General features: G+C 40.3%; 1 protein-coding gene across 3 annotated transcripts in view; it reads right to left on the bottom strand.

The window, feature by feature from the left end:
- Positions 1 to 3,487: 3,487 nt before the first annotated feature.
- DET1 (DET1 partner of COP1 E3 ubiquitin ligase) overlaps positions 3,488 to 19,270 on the bottom strand; it is a 71,068-nt gene continuing 55,285 nt past the window's right edge. For 2 of the 3 annotated variants that reach the window (XM_029574296.1, XM_029574295.1), the window contains exon 5: positions 8,508 to 8,697. In XM_029574296.1, coding sequence (XP_029430156.1) covers positions 8,508 to 8,697 — 190 coding nt within the window. Of the gene's footprint in view, positions 8,698 to 19,270 lie in introns of all 3 variants that reach the window. The other variant, XM_029574297.1, reaches the window with a different exon arrangement.

The following is a 19,270-nucleotide window of genomic DNA, read 5'->3' as shown; positions in this document are numbered from 1 at the left end:
TTAGGAAGCCATTGATATTTGGATCAGATAGGAACATTAAAACAACGTCTTTGGTATTTTTTGGTTTTGTTTTTGAGGACTAGTGTTTTCATGGAATCCAATACTGTAGAAAAATTAGCCTGCTCAACAGCCCTATAAAAAATGAAAAAAAAAAAAGATGAAAGAAACTTAACAGTGTATAAAGCAATCATTCCTGTTGCTTGCATGTCTTCAGCAAAGGTGTCCAGGGTTCAGATGCATTAGCTGGTAGAAGTTTCTCATCTAATTAAGACATTTTTAGCAGGTAAATAGAGCTAATAGTTATGCATCTGAGCTGTCCTCTACCCAGTCAAAGATTAAACATATTAATATAAATAGTACTGCAAGAATCAAATTCTCCTCTGTGGCTAGATCACTAAAATGGAGAAAATTGTGTATTATAGTAATTTGAAGATTTTCTTCCAAACATAATGAGCCCAGCCAGCCTGTAATGTACTGCCAAGTTTACAAGGCAACTACTACAGGAATCTCCCAAAAGGTTCAGCAGAGGAACTGAATTTTACTGATGGGGGAACTTACAATGCATAGGCTCATATCAACCTCCGAATCACAGAAAAATTAACTTTATAGTATATTATAGTCTTTTTTTTTTTTAAAGAAATTCTGATTTGATTAGGTTGAACTTATTAACTGCTCTAACTTAGCTCATAGATAGCAATATGTATGTATCAGAATAGCAAGAAATCTTTTCCTCTGCTTCACTTGATCCTCTATATTCTTTCTTCATGGCCAACATGTTGGCCATGTGTTACACTCGCCCTTTGCGGGATGGCCCCGCCAGCGGTTTCACTTGCCCCTATGCCAGCCAGATGCTACCACTCCACGCGGCAGGGAGACACAGTTAGCAATCCCATGCGGCTGGATGCCACCACTCTCACTGGGTGCTTTCCTAGGTGCGCGCACGACAATTTTGTTTAAAAGGGCCCACGGCAGGAAAAGCTTGTGGAGCCCTCATATGACATATGACCCTCATATGACCCTCATATGAGCATATGACCCTCATATGACCCTCATATGACATATGACATATGACTCAAGACTTGGCTCTTCCTTCAAGCATTCCCAGAGAGCTAAGAACAAGATATAATCAACCCACTGTCCTATAGCATTAATGCAATGTTTATTTTACACTATTTATTATTGGCCTTATTTATATGTTTCATAGGTGAACTTAGTTTTGTTTGTTTTTTTTTTCCTACTTATTATAAAGCAATCGTTTGATATGTTCTATGTAAATCGTTTGATATGTTCCATGTAAACCGCCACACGGCGGTAGTTATTTCAGTTACCTGTGAACCGGAGTGATATGTATTTTATACAGGAACTTCCGGTATATAAAAACCAAAAATAAATAAATAAATAAATGACATCACAGCTCGTGCCCTTTAAAAGGGTTTTTCGAATGTCTAGCCTTTGCCTCAGCAAGGCCTCCTGGTTCCTGTCTCTTCCTGGTTCCAGTATCCAATCTTGCTCAAGCCTTCAGGTCTGTTCCAGTCTTCAGCGCCAACCCACGAGGTTGCTCCAGTTGCACCACGGCAAAAGGGGTTCACACTCACATCGTTCACGTAATCACAACAGAGTTTCCACTGTGGAGAAGCTTGCATCTTACTTCCATGTAAAGCGTTTTGTGATGTAGTTTACCACCCAAAAAAAATTTTTTTTAATGTTTTCGCCAAATTATTTCAAGGCATTTGAAATGCTGATCTCCAGTGTCTTTACCTTCTTGCCCCTGTGTAGTCCTAGGCTACACCCACAAAATTCTTACAACTTTTAAAATAAAAATCACAAATATTTTACAAGGTCAGATGTAGCTTTCGAAAAAGAACAGCAATGTGATTAGCACTGAAATGTTAATAAAAAAAAAAAAAAAACATCACTCCCCAAGTTGAATCTCACACATAATTATCATTACAAGAATGATTATAATCAAAATGTGGACTTCCTCAGCATAAGCTCAGTTGTTAAATGCTCACATGAAAGAGCAACAACTGCAGATTGGTGCCCGAGCGTGTAATCATCGTGTTCCAATGGCGCACAATCACTTTTTTATGCAATTAAAAAACTTATCTGTTCAAGAGGTAAGTTCCCCAAATCAGCGTGATGCACAGAACTCCAAAAGACGATACTGGCCGTGTTCTGGACTGGCATCTTATGAATGCCTGTGCAGCGTGTGGCATCCCCTGTGTAGATGCCAGTTCAAAACAAGACAAGCATCATTTTTGGAGTTCTGTACGCCACGCTGATTTGGGGAATTTAACTCTTGACACATTTGTAAGGACGTGATTATTTTTCTACATTCGAGTTTTGTTCACTCTTTTGTGTGGTTTAAATCACATTTTTAGCACTAGGCTGCCCTACAAAATTGTGATCCTGTTTGCCATTTTTAAAAAAACAAAACAAAACTTTAAAAAAATATTAAATGCTATGCAATTAAACTGCCTTAGGCTTGCATGTTGATCCTGTATTTCTAAAATCAACCAGTGGAACAAGAAAAGAAAAGAAACCATTTTCTAACTGTAAAAACGTAATAAATTGGACATTAGTGTAGCACTTGGACATTGAAAATTGGAGGTTATCAGACAAATCTCTTAACAGAAGTATACTTGTTTACAAGCATCAACACCCACGCATGCATTTTACTTACAGAAGGCAAGGACATGTGCTGAATCGTGACAAAGAACTGTTGCAGAACTTAAAAGCACTTGCCATCGTTTCTGGCTCACTACAGAAGGTTGTGTTTTCAATATACAGAGAGCTGCGGCACAGGAATGCCTGCTGTTTCGATTCCAAAGACACTTTTGTGTTTTTGCAGTCATAAAATTAAAGGTGGCTAATATTTCTTATACACTTTAGATACCACCGAAATCAAGAAATTCCTGAGAACACTGGTTGCATAGCCTTTGCTCTTCCAAACCAAAATCTCTTGCATGTACTACCAGCAGACACACAAGAATAGGTGATACTGGCACCAGGCATAAGCGACAACTAATCCATATGAGTTGCCAAAACACAATATTCTTTGCTAGAAGTTAGGGATGATTTTGAACTGAATGGCTTAAGGCCAGAGGAATATAAATTTGCAGAACGTGTATTACCAGTTAAATATTTTAATCTGTCTTTCTCCACCGTCTACTACAAAAAAGAGCCACGACTGCCTTCTCCTCTTTCTAATCAACCTGATCACAGAGATGTCACGCACAAGGCAAATCTTGGTCTTCTGTGGCAGAGGATGCAGAAGGCAAGCTACATTTTTAGAGAACCGCAGAGCTGATTTGTGAGGATGCTTCACACAACTTTAAAGAGAGCCGTTTTCCATCTGTATCCTTTGGGGCACGTGTCATACACTCGGGTTCTTTGGGAAGAGAAATATGTGACAGGTTGGACCATAAAGAGAACAACATTATGAAATTTAGGGAAAAAAAATTAGTCCTCAAAAAAAAAAAAAGCATCAGGGGAAATAGCCTATTTATTTTTGTGCATAAAATATACACGCGAATATTTTAAAACAGATAAGAAAAGTATGCACATTCAGTGCACTGATATCTGCTCTTTACAATCATTGCATGTATTTGCATGTAAGCTTACATATGCACATATGTTGTGGGGTAGAGATATGCACATTTAATAAAACGCATGTAGATCGTACATGGCGGTTATAAAATACTAGCGTAGATCTGCTCATGGCCATATCTGTACGTATATGCCATCACACACCATTTGTTTGAAAGATATTCTCGTTAAGTGCGCTTACAACCTATTGACAATTCAATAGCATTTATTGTAGCAGAAGCTCACTTGTGCGCATGAAACCCAGTTTTAAGTGCATAAATCCTTTCCAGAATCACCCCTTCTCCCTCAAACATATGCATGTGAACTTTAGACCCTCTCCTGGAAGAAACAAGAAAAAAATGATATAGCTAATTAGTTTTTAGATAGAAGAATATTAGAGATGCAGAATAAAATAGGTAAATAAACATGGGGTTGAGATTTAGTCTTAAATGTAAATTTCCTTCTGTGTCCTTATACCACCTCTGATCCATCCTTTATGGGAGTACAATAAACCCAGAAGCAGGACTTACTCGTGAATATCGGGGTTTACGTGCCCAAGTCGGTGTTTTTTAAAACATGGGTGCATCAAGGAAATGACCAGTTTTACCGATTAATCCACCAGTTTGCCCAGTCCTTTTCCAGGTCATGGAGACCCTGCTGCTCTTCAGCCTGAACTCCCCCCAGTTCGCACTACACTGTAGACACGTTTAATATCACTTGTGCCAGATAATTTGCAGGTGCAAAATTACACGAGTAAGTTGGAAAATCTACATGTTTTAAAATAGCAGCTTACGTGTATACATATTGGCCCCATCCCAGACCACCCATGGAGCACCCCTTTTTTAAGTGTGTAAATGTGTGCAAAAATGAAAAAACTTGTGTATTTTCGACTTTTCTGAAATATAGAATAGATATTAGAGGCTACTTGCATGTGCATATGCTAATTTTTACATGCATAATGTTTTGAAAATTCACTTCTAAGCATGTAAATGGACTTTTGAAAATTGTTATAATATATACTAGTTTTATGCTTGTCCACTCTTTTAAAAATTACCCCCTCAGACCTTGGATAAACAAACAACTAGGACAGCAATAACATTGCACCAATCACAATAATAAACCAATTTGTTCATGATTTTCAAGTACAATTTTTCCTTCCACTTCCAGCTTTACCAAAATATAAGCTCATTCTGTATAAAGGAGGGCCATTACAAGCACAATGTAATTGGGTGTCTATGCCTGGATACCACATAATGATGTCTATTCCAATTATATAAGCAGATTTTAAAAGAATTGTATGCATGGAAACAACTTTAATTAGATCATACACTGGAGTTAGCAGAGGAAATTCTGAACTAGCTTATTCAGTATTTTAAGAAATATCAAACAGGTCAGCCTGGTGACCTGGGTTCAAGTCCTGGCTAAGGTTTTTTGTTCCCCAGGTTTGCCAGGGCAGGGGATGCTGCAGAGGCAGTGCTCACAGCCCATGGGGAGGGGAGTTGTAGTCACTGCACAGTGGAGACCCCTAGTGGCTGGGTTTAAGGACTCACGACTGCAGAGGTTCCAGAAGGAGAGCTGGAGCAGGGCCCTCCAGCTGAAAACTGGTGCTGCACTAACTGGACTAAAATAAGCAGAGAGGGGGTTTTAAATGAAGGGAAACATTTCCAGATAACTGCGAATGACGCCACATCCCAGCCCAAAGGAGGAGGAAACTGCTGGATCAAAATTAATTATCAGTTACCAACTGACCTGCTCGATGGTCATGGCAAAGGCAGCGAACCAAAAATTAAATCAAGATGTATAATATAATAAGTTAAATCATAAAATGGAAACTATATATATTAATCAAAAAGATGCTTCTGTTCTGATATAAATCTGAATTGTGTTAGAGCAAAAATATCCGCCTTTTAAAAGGACCTTCTGTATATCTGTCCATCCTATGCTTAAGAGCGAGCTGTTTTATCCAAACCATGACCGTGAAAAAGAAAACGCCAGGCTGACTCCAGAGGGGGGTGGATACCCAAAACCTCCAACTTATTAAAAATCATCAAACAAAAGCAGCAGTACTTCAGCATATTCAAAGATATGAATATCTTTATATGGCTAAAAATGCCAATATTTCAGTTCTAGCAAGAACCATCATCTTAAGACTGGACATTTCCATTAATAAAATATAAAAATCCTTAGTAACATCAAGTTAAATATCACTGACATCATATCGACACATTCTCATTATGCTCTTGTCGAGAATGGCATTCTCAATGAGATATTTCATGTTGGCCAGCTGAAGTATGTTTGTTGGTGTCAAAATGGGTTATTTCGGTGCCAACTGCAAGGTCATGGCGTGGCAAAAGAGGGGGTTTTATGTGCACTGTGATTCCTTGCTAGGCCCCAGGGAGCCCATTTCTCTTAATCTAGCCTGCAGATGGTACTCTCGCCTTTATCATGCTGTAGTTCAAACTGTGAGGGAGCTGTAAGATTGCAACATCCTGTAGCGATCTCTAAATTTTCCTTAAAAAAAATAAAATAAAATAAATGTTTTTTTGAAATCCTGAAGGTGCCTGCCAAGTCAACCCCCACCAACTTCAAAAGTGTGTTTTATACCTGGGAAGCAGCAACGTGGTCAAGGGGAATTAGCCAGAGAAGGTGAACTGACCGTGGATAGTCTTACCCTCACCCGGTATTTGGAGCAGTCTGGAAGGGAAAGGTCACCAGAGCCACACTGCTGGCGTCCTTTCTTCTAAAACTGAATCCAATTTGGATTCTTACACAGGAAACGCAGCCCGCCTCCAATACCAGTGCATTGGAGGCAGGCTACTTTTCCATGGGCCACCTTGTAGATTGTTTTTTTCATCATAAAAATGACTTTTTGGGGGTTTTAGAAATGTTGGTGTTTCCAGTTCTGTTGAGCAGCTCAGACCAGGAGAAACAGTCTATAATGATGCGCCAAAGCGTTTTTGGCACTTGGCACTGATTATTTCCAAAGTCATCCCCGCAAACGCCTGATCAAATGCAATAGCATTAGGTATCTATTTACAGACTCTAAACGACTTAGATGGTTTATCAATGAGGGTAGCTGGTCATATTTACACAAATTTGTGAGATGGAAGTGCACTCAGCAGGGAGTGAAGCCTGTTGTGCCTTTTTGAAATTCCTTGCGTGTTTCAATACTCATTTTTTATGTTCCTAATTTCTCTGAGATTCCACCTTTCATTGTGGGCTAAAAGGTTTTCATATTCAAGTGGAGTGCATCATTATATATATATATTTTTTTTTTAATTTTACTGTTTCTCTTTTTATGCTGAGGAATACCATTATAAGTATCTTCATTCCTTTCTCAATTCACTCTTGTTTTGTTAAAATTTACCACTATAATCCTACAAATAAAATAATACTAACAATGTAATAAAGAAGGACAGGATGGTATTTAATTAAGCAGGGCCCTAGGTTTATTGCATTATCATGAAATCTGCTAGACCCGCTAGCCTGCAGCCCTGGCTGCTAGACATGCATGTGTTTACATTAAGAAGCGAGCCTAGGAAGGACAGCTACATTCAGCCACATTTCTTCAAACCCCTAAAAACTTCTGAGTGAGGCATCGCAATATGAAATTCTGGGGGGGACGGACCCCTTTTTATGCAGGTCTCTATATTTTCCTCATTATTAAAAATAATTTTCTAATCAGAAATCAGCTCAGACAATTTTGTCCAGTCACAGTGCATTTTCAATTGTGGTCATAGTGCAGTAGGATGTTGGCATAAAAATGATTGTGTGAATGAGAAAAATGTACAATGCTTTAGACTATATTCTCGGAGCGTACAAAAAGAATAAGACACAAAAACACACTGCCAGGGTGCTTTGCCTCAAAATCTCCCTCCATATCAACCGTCTGCAGCAGCAGTGCACTAAGTGACACTGGTTTGTCCGCTGTTCAACTAAAGGGAAACATTGGCAGGTCCATGAGAAACCAAGACTTAATTTCCTTAAGAATTACTCCCCATTAGTTGCATATCTGCAACCGAGCTGGAGGTTTATAGGCTGATAAGATGAAAGAAAAGAAACCAGATCTAACTGGGCCATTTCTTTTTGATTAAAAAGAGGAAACCAGTCAAGCACCTGTTGCAGTATAATCCACTGCCATAGTAATAGCTGATGTTACATACACCATACTACCTCTTAGCTTAGTCTGTGGGCTAGGACAGGCGGATTTAGATTGTCAACCCTAATTAGCAGGATGTAAGTGGAAGCAATTGGTGCAGTTCACTTTACCGTGGGAGACTAATTGCAATTATTTAAAAACCAGACTAAAACATTTAAACTGTGCTTTCTGGATTAAAGCAAGTACTACCACCAAGTAGTAGTAGTAGTACTTTTTGGAACTGAATACAAATATATAGGAAAAGTATTCTTGTACAATGTGTGTTCTTTCTTTCACATTCAGATTTAATAATTGCATGGTATCTAAATACATAGATGCGCACACACACACACACACACACACACACACACGCATATCACATTGGCCAGGCCAGACTTCCATACCTATTGTTCATTCATTTGGTCTTATGATACATAGTTTGATTCTTTCTCAAGTCACAAGATCTCTTCCTGTGAAGCGCAGAAACCTTTGTGAAACGCAAGCTGCATGATTCCAGTAGAATGGCTTTCCTCTGGTTTAATTGCTTTTGGTTAAGGCTCACCCATCAGTTAAGTATTTAAGATTATGGCCAGGGGGGGCTAGTCCAAGCTCTTGGGTTCCTTCTAATCAGATTTTCCATACCCAGCTCACTGGCGAGCTTTTGAACTGCAACTTCTTAACCCACCTCTAGCGAGCGGCTCACACTAAAACGGGGTTTTTATTCAGTTTTTGTTTGATGTCTGTGCATTCTTAAGGCAGCAAACCCGCCTCCCTTTTGTCTCTACGTGCAGCAGTGTCTCATGTGGAAATTGACAACATATTCGGCGTTAGTCCGCTGCACCGATATGGCGAAGGGCTCGAAAGGGTGGAAGGTAAACGCCACTAAGCGCCGCACGGCATGGTTGATAGGGCGGCCCAATAGTCCTGCTTGGATTTTAAACTTCAGAAGGCCAGAATCTCGGGCATAAAATCTGGGGAGAAACAAACCAGAGAGTCAATCAATACATCTGAAAATATTTAAGAACATAAGAACATAAGAAAATGCCATACTGGGTCAGACCAAGGGTCCATCAAGCCCAGCATCCTGTTTCCAACAGTGGCCAATCCAGGCCATAAGAACCTGGCAAGTACCCAAAAACTAAGCCTATTCCATGTAACCATTGCTAATGGCAGTGGCTACTCTCTAAGTGAACTTAATAGCAGGTAATGGACTTCTCCTCCAAGAACTTATCCAATCCTTTTTTAAACACAGCTATACTAACTGCACGAACCACATTCTCTGGCAACAAATTCCAGAGTTTAATTGTGCGTTGAGTAAAAAAGAACTTTCTCCGATTAGTTTTAAATGTGCCCCATGCTAACTTCATGGAGTGCCCCCTAGTCTTTCTACTATCCGAAAGAGTAAATAACCGATTCACATCTACCCGTTCTAGACCTCTCATGATTTTAAACACCTCTATCATATCCCCCCTCAGTCGTCTCTTCTCCAAGCTAAAAAGTCCTAACCTCTTTAGTCTTTCCTCATAGGGGAGTTGTTCCATTCCCCTTATCATTTTGGTAGCCCTTCTCTGTACCTTCTCCATCGCAATTATATCTTTTTTGAGATGCGGCGACCAGAATTGTACACAGTATTCAAGGTGCGGTCTCACCATGGAGCGATACAGAGGCATTATGACATCTTCCATTTTATTCACCATTCCCTTTCTAATAATTCCCAACATTCTGTTTGTTTTTTTGACTGCCGCAGCACACTGCACCGACGATTTCAATGTGTTATCCACTATGACACCTAGATCTCTTTCTTGGGTTGTAGCACCTAATATGGAACCCAACATCGTGTAATTATAGCATGAGTTATTTTTTCCTATATGCATCACCTTGCACTTATCCACATTAAATTTCATCTGCCATTTGGATGCCCAATTTTCCAGTCTCACAAGGTCTTCCTGCAATTTATCACAATCTGCTTGTGATTTAACTACTCTGAACAATTTTGTGTCATCTGCAAATTTGATTATCTCACTCGTCGTATTTCTTTCCAGATCACTTATAAATATATTGAACAGTAAGGGTCCCAATACAGATCCCTGAGGCACTCCACTGTCCACTCCCTTCCACTGAGAAAATTGCCCATTCAATCCTACTCTCTGTTTCCTGTCTTTTAACTCGGTAGCATGTGATAAAATCTTGCCGTAAATTCTAGTACTTTCTTTAATAAAACAAAAAAATCCAGATATTTTAACTGCGTTATTGTGTGCTGCTGCTGTAACTTCCAGCTCATGTCCTGTCTTTACGCTGCTATTGCACTGGAAATACGGAATAAAGCTCAGAATGTTTTCTTTCAGAGGCGAATACTATTAATTCATTTATTTATAATCATTTGGATATTTCATCTTTTCCTAAAGGTAGACTCCTGGCTAAAGTAACAAGGCATTGCGTATATAAATAATGGACGCATACAAATCTGATATAGTGATATGAGGCACATTGCAAATAAGCAGATAAGAAGTGAGATACATTAAGAAGGCTATAAGGAAATGGGTGCACTGAGTATAAATTGCACATATATATATATATCTATATATATATATATATATATATATATATATAAACTTAAGAAGTAAGTTAAACACCTGTAATGAGAAAGATATTAAGAACCAGTTGAACAGAGGTAGCCTGAAAGCGGGCAGACTGGGGGATTCATAGTCAAGGAGACTCTTCCGGTGGACAGGACGAATCTCTGCTGTGCAGTCTAGGGGAGGGCCTGGCTAAACAGCCAAGCTTTCACTTTTTTCTAGAAGATGCGGTAACAGGTTTCCGGGCCCAGAACTGGAGACAACTCGTTCCACATTTTAGGGGCGGCAGCAGCCGGACGTGCGAAGTCTCGTGCATATTAGTCTAGCTGAAGCCAGCGGAGGGCAGAACATCAGGGCCCGTTGGGAGGATCAAAATCCCCTCGTAGAGAGGTGCAGGAAAACAGAAGCTTAGAAAGATACTCAGGGGCCAGTCGATTCAGCATTTCAAGACAAAAAGGTTTTTACATTTTATCCTTTCCTCTACCAAGAGCCAAGGTAGTTAACGCAAAATTGGCATAACATGGTTGGTGGATCTGGCCCCTCCCAACGTCTAGCTGCTAAGCCCTGTAAATGCTGGAGGTTGTGTTGTGTATTGCTGTGCAACAGAGAATTACAGCGGTCAATGCGGTAGCTGATCAGTGAGTATACGACTGCATTTCTCGACATAGTTATGCAGTTGACAAATCTAGCAGAGGTGCATAAAGGAAGTCTGAGATGCTGGTTATTTATTTGATTTTTACTCTGCCTTTCCAGGTACTTCAAAGATTTCATGCAGGCACTTATAGGTTTTAGTCTGTCCCCAGAGGGCTTACAATTTAAGAGGTTATTTACTGAAGCTTTATCGCGTGCGTTAGGGCCATATTGCATCTATTTATTTAAAATCTTTTCTATGCCGTTGTTTAGTAAAGCGCCATCACAACGGTTCACAGAGAGGCACGTAAAAATAAAGATTTATCTAACAAAGTGCCAATAGATTTTCGGTTACGTGTTTTAATAATATAAGGCATATGATAAGTGATCTGGATCTTTTCCATTTATATGATTAATAGGATAACCATACAAGGATTGTACTTTATACTGCAAATCTCTTATATTAGTATTTAATTATGAGAAAAATAATAAAGTATGCAATTGCTCTACTAGGTGACTTTGTGCTGTGTGTAGATGTTCTTTTGCTTGTTCATTTATACTTCTTATTCTCCTTTTTGCATGCGATATAATGCAAATTAGGGGGAGGGGAGGAGTCAGGGAGGGGAGGAGGATGAGTCGGCCGCGGCACTGCTGCTGGCGATAATGTGAGGAACATTATCGCCATCAGTAGCGTGGCATATAGCTACACCTTTTACGGTGTCGCTATTCGCTGCGAAACGCTACAGCTGGCCCCCACCGCAGCTAGCGAAATCGCACCGCCAGAAAGCGAACGGCTGCGGCCTTTCGCAGGCCCGCCCCCCCGCCCCGTTTTTTGCGGGATTATTCCGCGAGGAATGATGAATCCTGCCCTAAGTTTGTACCTGAGGCAATGGCGGGTAAAGTGACTTTCCCAAAGTCACGAGGAGCTGCAGCAGGATTTGCCTGGTTCGCCGCCCACTGCTCTAACCATTAGGCTACTTCTTAAGTCAAGTTGCAGATAATACGACAGTCATCCCTGCAGCAAGTCCCCACCTTTACATAGTCTGCCTTGCGACGATCCAGACTTAGGTCACAGAAAATGTAACACTCCACTCTGGACCTGCGACGCGCGATTCGGTTTACGACACCAAGCAGGGTGCTCGGTGCCCATGTCATCATCCAATGGTGGCCTCTGCCACTCAGCGTGCAGGAAGTGCAGGGCATGCGTCCTCACGTTCAAACCCTGCCTGCAGGAGGTACTGTTCTCATGCCAGCCCTTCAACTCTGGGCTATTTAAAAACACTGATTTCCTTCTGTTACTTGCTGGTAAGCACAAGCTTTTGCCTTTTTTTCTGCTCCTGAATGTACTGTTAAACCAGAAATGCCAGCAGCCATGTAAAGCCTTGTTTCTCTCACCTTTTTAATTTCCAGCCTGTCTCTACCTCATATGAAAAAATCTGTCTGTGAAATGCCAGCATCTGCCTCATGTAAAAAGAAAATCTTCAGAGAAAGCCTCTCTCTGTCTCATGTGAAAAATCTCTTTGTGAAATGTCAGCACCTGTGAAAGCCTCTCTCTGTCTCATGTGCATGTAGTGCAATTCTGAATAGGGGCATCCCTGTCATTTATAACTTCTATAGAGAACCTTACAAGAAAAAAAAAAGAAACAGCATTTCAAGCTTCACTCTGGATACCTGATTCAAGAAAGCAGACCAGTAGTCATCATCATAAGATTATAGCAGACAGTCAGGTCATTTTTTTGTACTTTGTACTTATATTTTGGTAGATAATTCTGTCATTTTTAGTTAAAAGCAGTGTCATAGGCTTTGGTGTTGGAAGCCAGCCACTTTACGTCTGTACAGTCACTGTCCCTTCAAAGAACATTTTCCAAACCCATTAAATTCAAATTCATTAGATCTTCCACACCCATCCCCTGATCAGTTCTCAATCTTCTTTTCCCTCTAAAATGGCAAAAATGTAAAACAGAGCAATAAAGTTACAAAACCTCCTACTTGCTCAACTCTGATGTTCTTCTAGGCCTCTGGCAAAGTAATACCGCTAATATTTTCATTGCATGGTGCTCAGAATTGCTAAAATTAATTTTTGGATGATGCAATTTACATACAAGAACCAGTGTTTCCAATCCCTAGCCTCACCTCTCCTTCTAGATTATGGAATACAAGGCCAAGCATAGTTAAGTACACGATTTCTAAGAATACCAGATACACTGGGCTGAAGCAGAGAAAAAAGAATAAGCAGGAAAAATAATTGGAGAATTCCCTTCCTCCTAAAAACATTCAGATGCAAATAAAAAATAATTTCTGGAATCATGGATACTCACAACATTTTGGACATATCTCTAGAAGACACTGCTACTTTAATGTAGAAGAAATGTTGACGACACAAGCTAGACATCCAACATAAGGGTGAATCTCGATGATGCTGGTATAATAAATGTCAGAAAACAAACTACACTGCACCATAACAAATACTAAAAGAATAAAATCAACATTTGAGAAAAAGTTAGCATGGGAGTCTCGTCATTTTAGAAAATGTAACTTCTTAGTTTACTGAATGTCTAGTAGACTTCTTTGAAAAACGGTAATTACTTAACTGCAATAGTTTTCTCGCGGGACAATATCCCGAGAGATCACATGACCTGCCACGTACCAAGTTTGAGGAGTCTCCCATGCTCTAGAACTGCAGGAAGCATTAGGTCGTCAGGTGCTTTCTGATACCAAGAGAAGGGAGAATAGAAACTGCAACAATGAAGGTAGTGGGTGCATTGTCTTCATAGAACCAAGTACAGAAAGCAGCGAATCTTCCTCCAAAGCAAGCAAGCAACACTGATGGAGTTAGCTAGCTAAGGAGTACAGAGTAATGTAAATGATGGCAGAAAAAGACCTTGCCCATCCAGTCTGCCCAGTTCTTCTATCCCCACTGTTAAGGGTATATCCCAGCTACCAGCCACAGAGTGTGACCACCTGCAAGATTTCTCTTTATTCTTTATTATAATATTCTTTATTATTATAATATTATATTATTATAATATATATACTATATATTATATGTTATTATATAATATTTATTAAAATATTATTGCAAAAACCGAAGTAAAGAAAATCATTCAAAAAATAAATCCAGCCACCCACCTTCTCGACCCCATCCCAGTCAAAACCCTCAAACTCATCCCCGAAATCATTGCCAAACCTATTGCTGACATAATAAATACATCCCTTGAATGAAGCCCTGAAATGTGCCATAATCAAACCCATTCTCAAAAAAATGCAACTGGACCCCTCCGACCCAGCCAACTACAGACCCATCTCAAATCTGTCCTTCATATCAAAGATCCTGGAAAAATATGTAAACCTCCAACTCTCGGAACACCTGGAAAACCATAATTTACTATATCCCACCCAACACAGATTTAGGAAGTCTCAGCACAGAGACTCTCCTACTATCCCTCACAGATACTGCCCTAAGAGGCATCGATGCCGGTCACTCCTACCTTCTGATACTACTGGACATCTCCACCACCTTCGATACCAACCACGATATATTACTAACCCAGCTAAAGGAGATTGGGCTAGATAACAACACCATAAAATGGTTTGGCTCCTACCTATCCAACAGATCTTACAAAGTACGTCTAAATAACAGTGAATCAAAACGATTCCCACTCACCCATGGCATACCACAAGGATCCCCACTCTCCTCCACCCTATTCAATATATATAGGATTCCCCTATGCAAACTCCTCGCCAGCCTGGACCTCTCCTACTACATCTATGCAGATGACGTCCAGATACTACTCCCCATCAAAGAAAACATACAAAACACCCTATCTCTATGGGAACCCCTCTCAGCCCAAATAAAAAACCTCCTCACTCAGATATCGCTCACACTCAACCACAAAAAAACAGAAATACTATTCATTTCAAACAAACCCCCACAACGATAATCCAAGACCTCCCATCCACACAACCAAACAGCCAATGCATAACCAAAGTAAAAGACCTTGGCATCACTCTGGTCTCTGAACTTAACCTAAAAAAACACATTAACGCTACAATCAAACAGGCCGATACAGTACAGTGCGCTCCAGTGGAGCGCACAGTTAACCCGCGATTGGACACGCGTTTTGGGCTCGCTATTACCCCTTACTGAATAAGGGTAAAGCTAGCGCGTCCAAAACGTGCGTCCAACCCCCCCGAACCTAATAGCACCCGCAACATGCAAATGCATGTTGATGGCCCTATTAGGGATTCCTGCGCAATTCAGAAAGCGAAATGTGCAGCCAAGCTGCACATTTTGCTTTCAGAAATTAGCGCCTACCCAAAGGTAGGCGCCAATTTCTGCCGGCACTGGGAAAGTGCACAGAAAAGCAGTAAAAACTGCTTTTCTGTGCACCCTCCGACTTAATATTATGGCGATATTAAGTCGGAGGCCTCGAAAGTTAAAAAAAAGTAAAAAAAAAAAAAAATGAAATAGGCCCATGGCTTGAAAACCGGACACCCAATTTTGCTGGCGTCCGGTTTCCGAACCTGTGGCTGTCAGCGGGCTCGAGAACCGACGCCGGCAAAATTGTGCGTCGGCTGTCAAACTCGCTGACAGCCGCCGCTCCTGTCCGAAAAGAGGCACTAGGGACGCGCTAATGTCCCTAGCGCCTCTTTTTACCGCCGGGCCTAATTTAAATAAATTTATTTACTGAATCGCGCGCACAGGAGAGTGTCCTGTGCGCGTGCCGGGAGAGCGAGCGCTCGCCCGCTCTCCCGCGATTTTACTGTATTGGCCCGAAAGAGGGCAATTTCAAACACAAGTCCTCAAAAAGCTCAAACCCCTCCTCTTCCATCATGACTATCGGACAGTACTCCAGTCCCTCTTATTTTCCAAGCTGGACTACTGCAACTTTCTCCTCCTAGGGTTCCCAGCATTCTCCCTCAAACCCCTCCAACTCCTGCAAAATGCAGCAGCCAGATCTCTCGCAAACAGCAATCGATCCTCACACATCACACCCATTCTGAAAGACCTCCATTGGCTCCCCGAAACCTACAGAATACAATACAAAACCCTAACACTTCTGCACAAGACCGTCAACAATGAAAAGACCGAATGGCTAAAGGACACCCTCCTCCATCATGACTCCCAAAGAAATCTTCGGTCCAAGAACACCAGCCTGTTATCTATCCCCTCCACAAAACTAGCCCACCTCACCACAACCAGAGAACGCGCTAAATCAATAGCAGGCCCCTACCTATGGAACTAACTTCCCGCTGAACTCAGACTGGATCCCTCTACCCAGTCATTCAAAAAGTATCTGAAAACTTGGTTATTCCAAAAAGCCTACCAACTTGTATGTTAAATCACCACTATCACCACTTTCTAAGCTCCAATCAGCTCCGCCCCGTAACATCCATTGTCCCTATTCAGATCTACATGAACTAACCTCTCATCCCGACTTAAACACCACCTCCAAAGCTCCACTATCACCCTGTAGTACGTCAACTTAGTTTTTATCCCACCACATAGGTTCCCTTCATCTGACTCATGCCCCAACTTGCTTTCGATGCTTCTGGATACATGTTACTGCTAAGATGTTACGACGCCACAGTGGATGTTCTCCACTCAGTCTAAAGTTCTCTAAGTTACTCCGTCTCCCTGTTATAATGTTACAATAATAAGACATTTTAGTCATATTATTCATGAGTTATAATGTAAACCGATGTGATATACCCCAATGAATATCGTCATATTAAATAAATTAATAAATATTCAGGACATTTATTGTCTTCCTTCTTTGAACACCACCATCTTAGGTACAAGCGCATATAAGATCTCCATTTCCCATTGGTAAACACAGGACTCTGTAATAATCTTGCCAGCCTGCCATCTCCCAAGTTGCTTGCTAGACGGACCAGACCACGTAAGCACCTATGTTTCCGCTAGAACTTCTCGTTATTTGCACAACTTGCAGTCTGTCAGACAGATCCAGCTGCCAGTTTGATTCTAACATCCCAATACGATCTAAATAGCTACCAATAACTAGGGAGTCTCCCAGGTCCCTCGTGCAGCCTGCCAGACAAACCCGGCTACGCAGTCACCTACGTTTCTGCTAGGATTTCTATTTAATTACAGAACTTGCAGCCTGACAGTCAGATCCAGCCAACAACCTGGCCACATGGATGCCTGCATTACTAGGACTACTAACCTTTCATATCAACCTCTTTGATTCGCATTCTCTCTACTTCTATCAATTAAGGAGCCTCTGTACGTATCCCATGCTCTTTTAAAAGTTACTGTTAGCCACCATCATTCACTCCTGGACAGCGTTCCATGTTTCCACTCTTTCCATAAAAAAACTATTTTCTGATGTTTATCCTTAGTCTACTGCCTTGGAGCCTTCTATCCTGAGCACTTGCTCTAGAACAACCTTTGCCTTGAAACAGGTTAACACACATTAGTAGTAAATAGGCCCCACTGCAAAGAATGGCAGCCATGGTACATAATATGCTTTCACCACACAGAAGCTCTGTATCCTCACAGAATAATTAAACTAATCAAAATAGAGAGGATATATCTTATTTATTTTATTTTCTTTTTTATCTCTATTTTTGTTTTAAATTTTCAGAAACACCATCAGAACTAGTGCAAATATAATTTAATCCACTGTCTCTCGCCACGCAATGGGCCGCAGGCAATTTCAGCAGTTTGTAAAGCACTGTATTTGTAATCATTTGGTGTTATTTCACGTTTACTCACACTATTTTATTTAATCCACTTAAAAACTTTATTTTTTATTATTTTTTTTATTTTTTACCCCAAAACAAAAAATATTTTCCATTACATCCTAAGATTTTTATACTTAGCTCCCACTGTAGATTTTATTTCAATACTGTCCCTGTCCCACATAATATGCTTTAACACATGACATGGTTTGATAAATGTCTTTAACTATCTATAAATTACATGAGCCCGGCACAAAATAGAAACATGTTTAGAAACAAAATAATGTGTTCTTTTATGATTTGGGGGGAGAGGGGTTACTGAACTAACTCTGGAAAATGAATGGCTGTTGGGAGTTGGAAGTTGAGTACTAGATTGAGAAGAACTCCTGTCCTACTGCCAAGCTAAATTTAGAGCCCTTCATAGGCTTTGTTTCTGCAAAGGTATCGGGTGAACGTGTGGACTTAACTATACATTTCAGCTTTGCAAATCTGATCAATAATTGCCAATCTGAGGTTGGCAACTGATGCTATCATTCTAACATAAGCTCTAGCATTCCCATTCCAGTTCAAGTCTACAAAGGCAAAAAGAGAGCTATATATACTGCACATATGTCAACAGAAAGACTAGGTTTATTTGTATCAAAAGAAATAAAAGTAAGATGGACTACAGTATGATCCAGGTAGAAGGCAGGAGTGCTTACAGGGGTCTATGTATTAAAAATGTGTTAAAATTAGTACTCTGTTAATTAACGTGCTATGTACTAAGCTCCTAATGCAGTGTAAAACTTGCACGATACGGCACATATTCAGGCATTGTAAATTTTAACCTACCCACATAGGTTAAAAATTTAAATAGATTGCTAATGACCTGATTAGTCATTAGCATGTTAATGTCTGAGGCCCTGGTACCAAGAGATAAATTTACCATGCAATTTCAGAATGTGAAATTTAGCTGTTGTCCAGGGCTTCACTTAACTGCTAGAGACTGAATCAGTTCAAAGATACAGCCCAACTAAGCCGCGCTAGATTGTCAATGGAAGCCAAAATGATAGGAGGTGAGACTCCTCTAGCCGGCTTGGCATAGAGGGGAGGAAGTATACCTCAGGTCAACTGTCCTCTTCCCTTTGGGATGATTATTACAGGAGACTGGGCCTATGTATTAACTGTGTTATGCATAGTGCATGTATATAGTGCTTACCACAGATTTTTTTCATACCATAGATGTGCTATGCATATTATTACTTTATGAAATTGATAGTAAATCTATTTTTAATGTGCATGCTATGAAATGTGTGCTCCATTTTTAGTACATAGACTACACAATCCATTGTGTGGATGGCAATTAGTCTGTATAAAGTCGAGGGTGAGAAGAAAATGTTAAAAGGACATTTGACTAGTTAAAATGGATCTTAACCACCTTAGGCAGGAACTGTTGACAAATACCGTAAATAGTGTAACATTGTCTTTGTAAATATTGTATTTGTGTTGTTGAACACTCACGTTGAATAACTAAGATTCATTCATCTATTTGCGATTCAACATATAAATATTAGTTGGTCATTTTCAACCACTTTTTTTTCGGGATATTGTACAGCTCCAGCACTGCTCTCTGCATCAATGGCGGGGGGTTGGA

Source organism: Rhinatrema bivittatum, chromosome 13 (genome assembly GCF_901001135.1).
Source record: "Rhinatrema bivittatum chromosome 13, aRhiBiv1.1, whole genome shotgun sequence".
Taxonomy (NCBI): Eukaryota; Metazoa; Chordata; class Amphibia; order Gymnophiona; family Rhinatrematidae; genus Rhinatrema; species Rhinatrema bivittatum.
The sequence above is the reverse complement of the archived record's forward strand: the minus strand, read 5'-3'. Positions and strand labels throughout refer to the sequence as shown.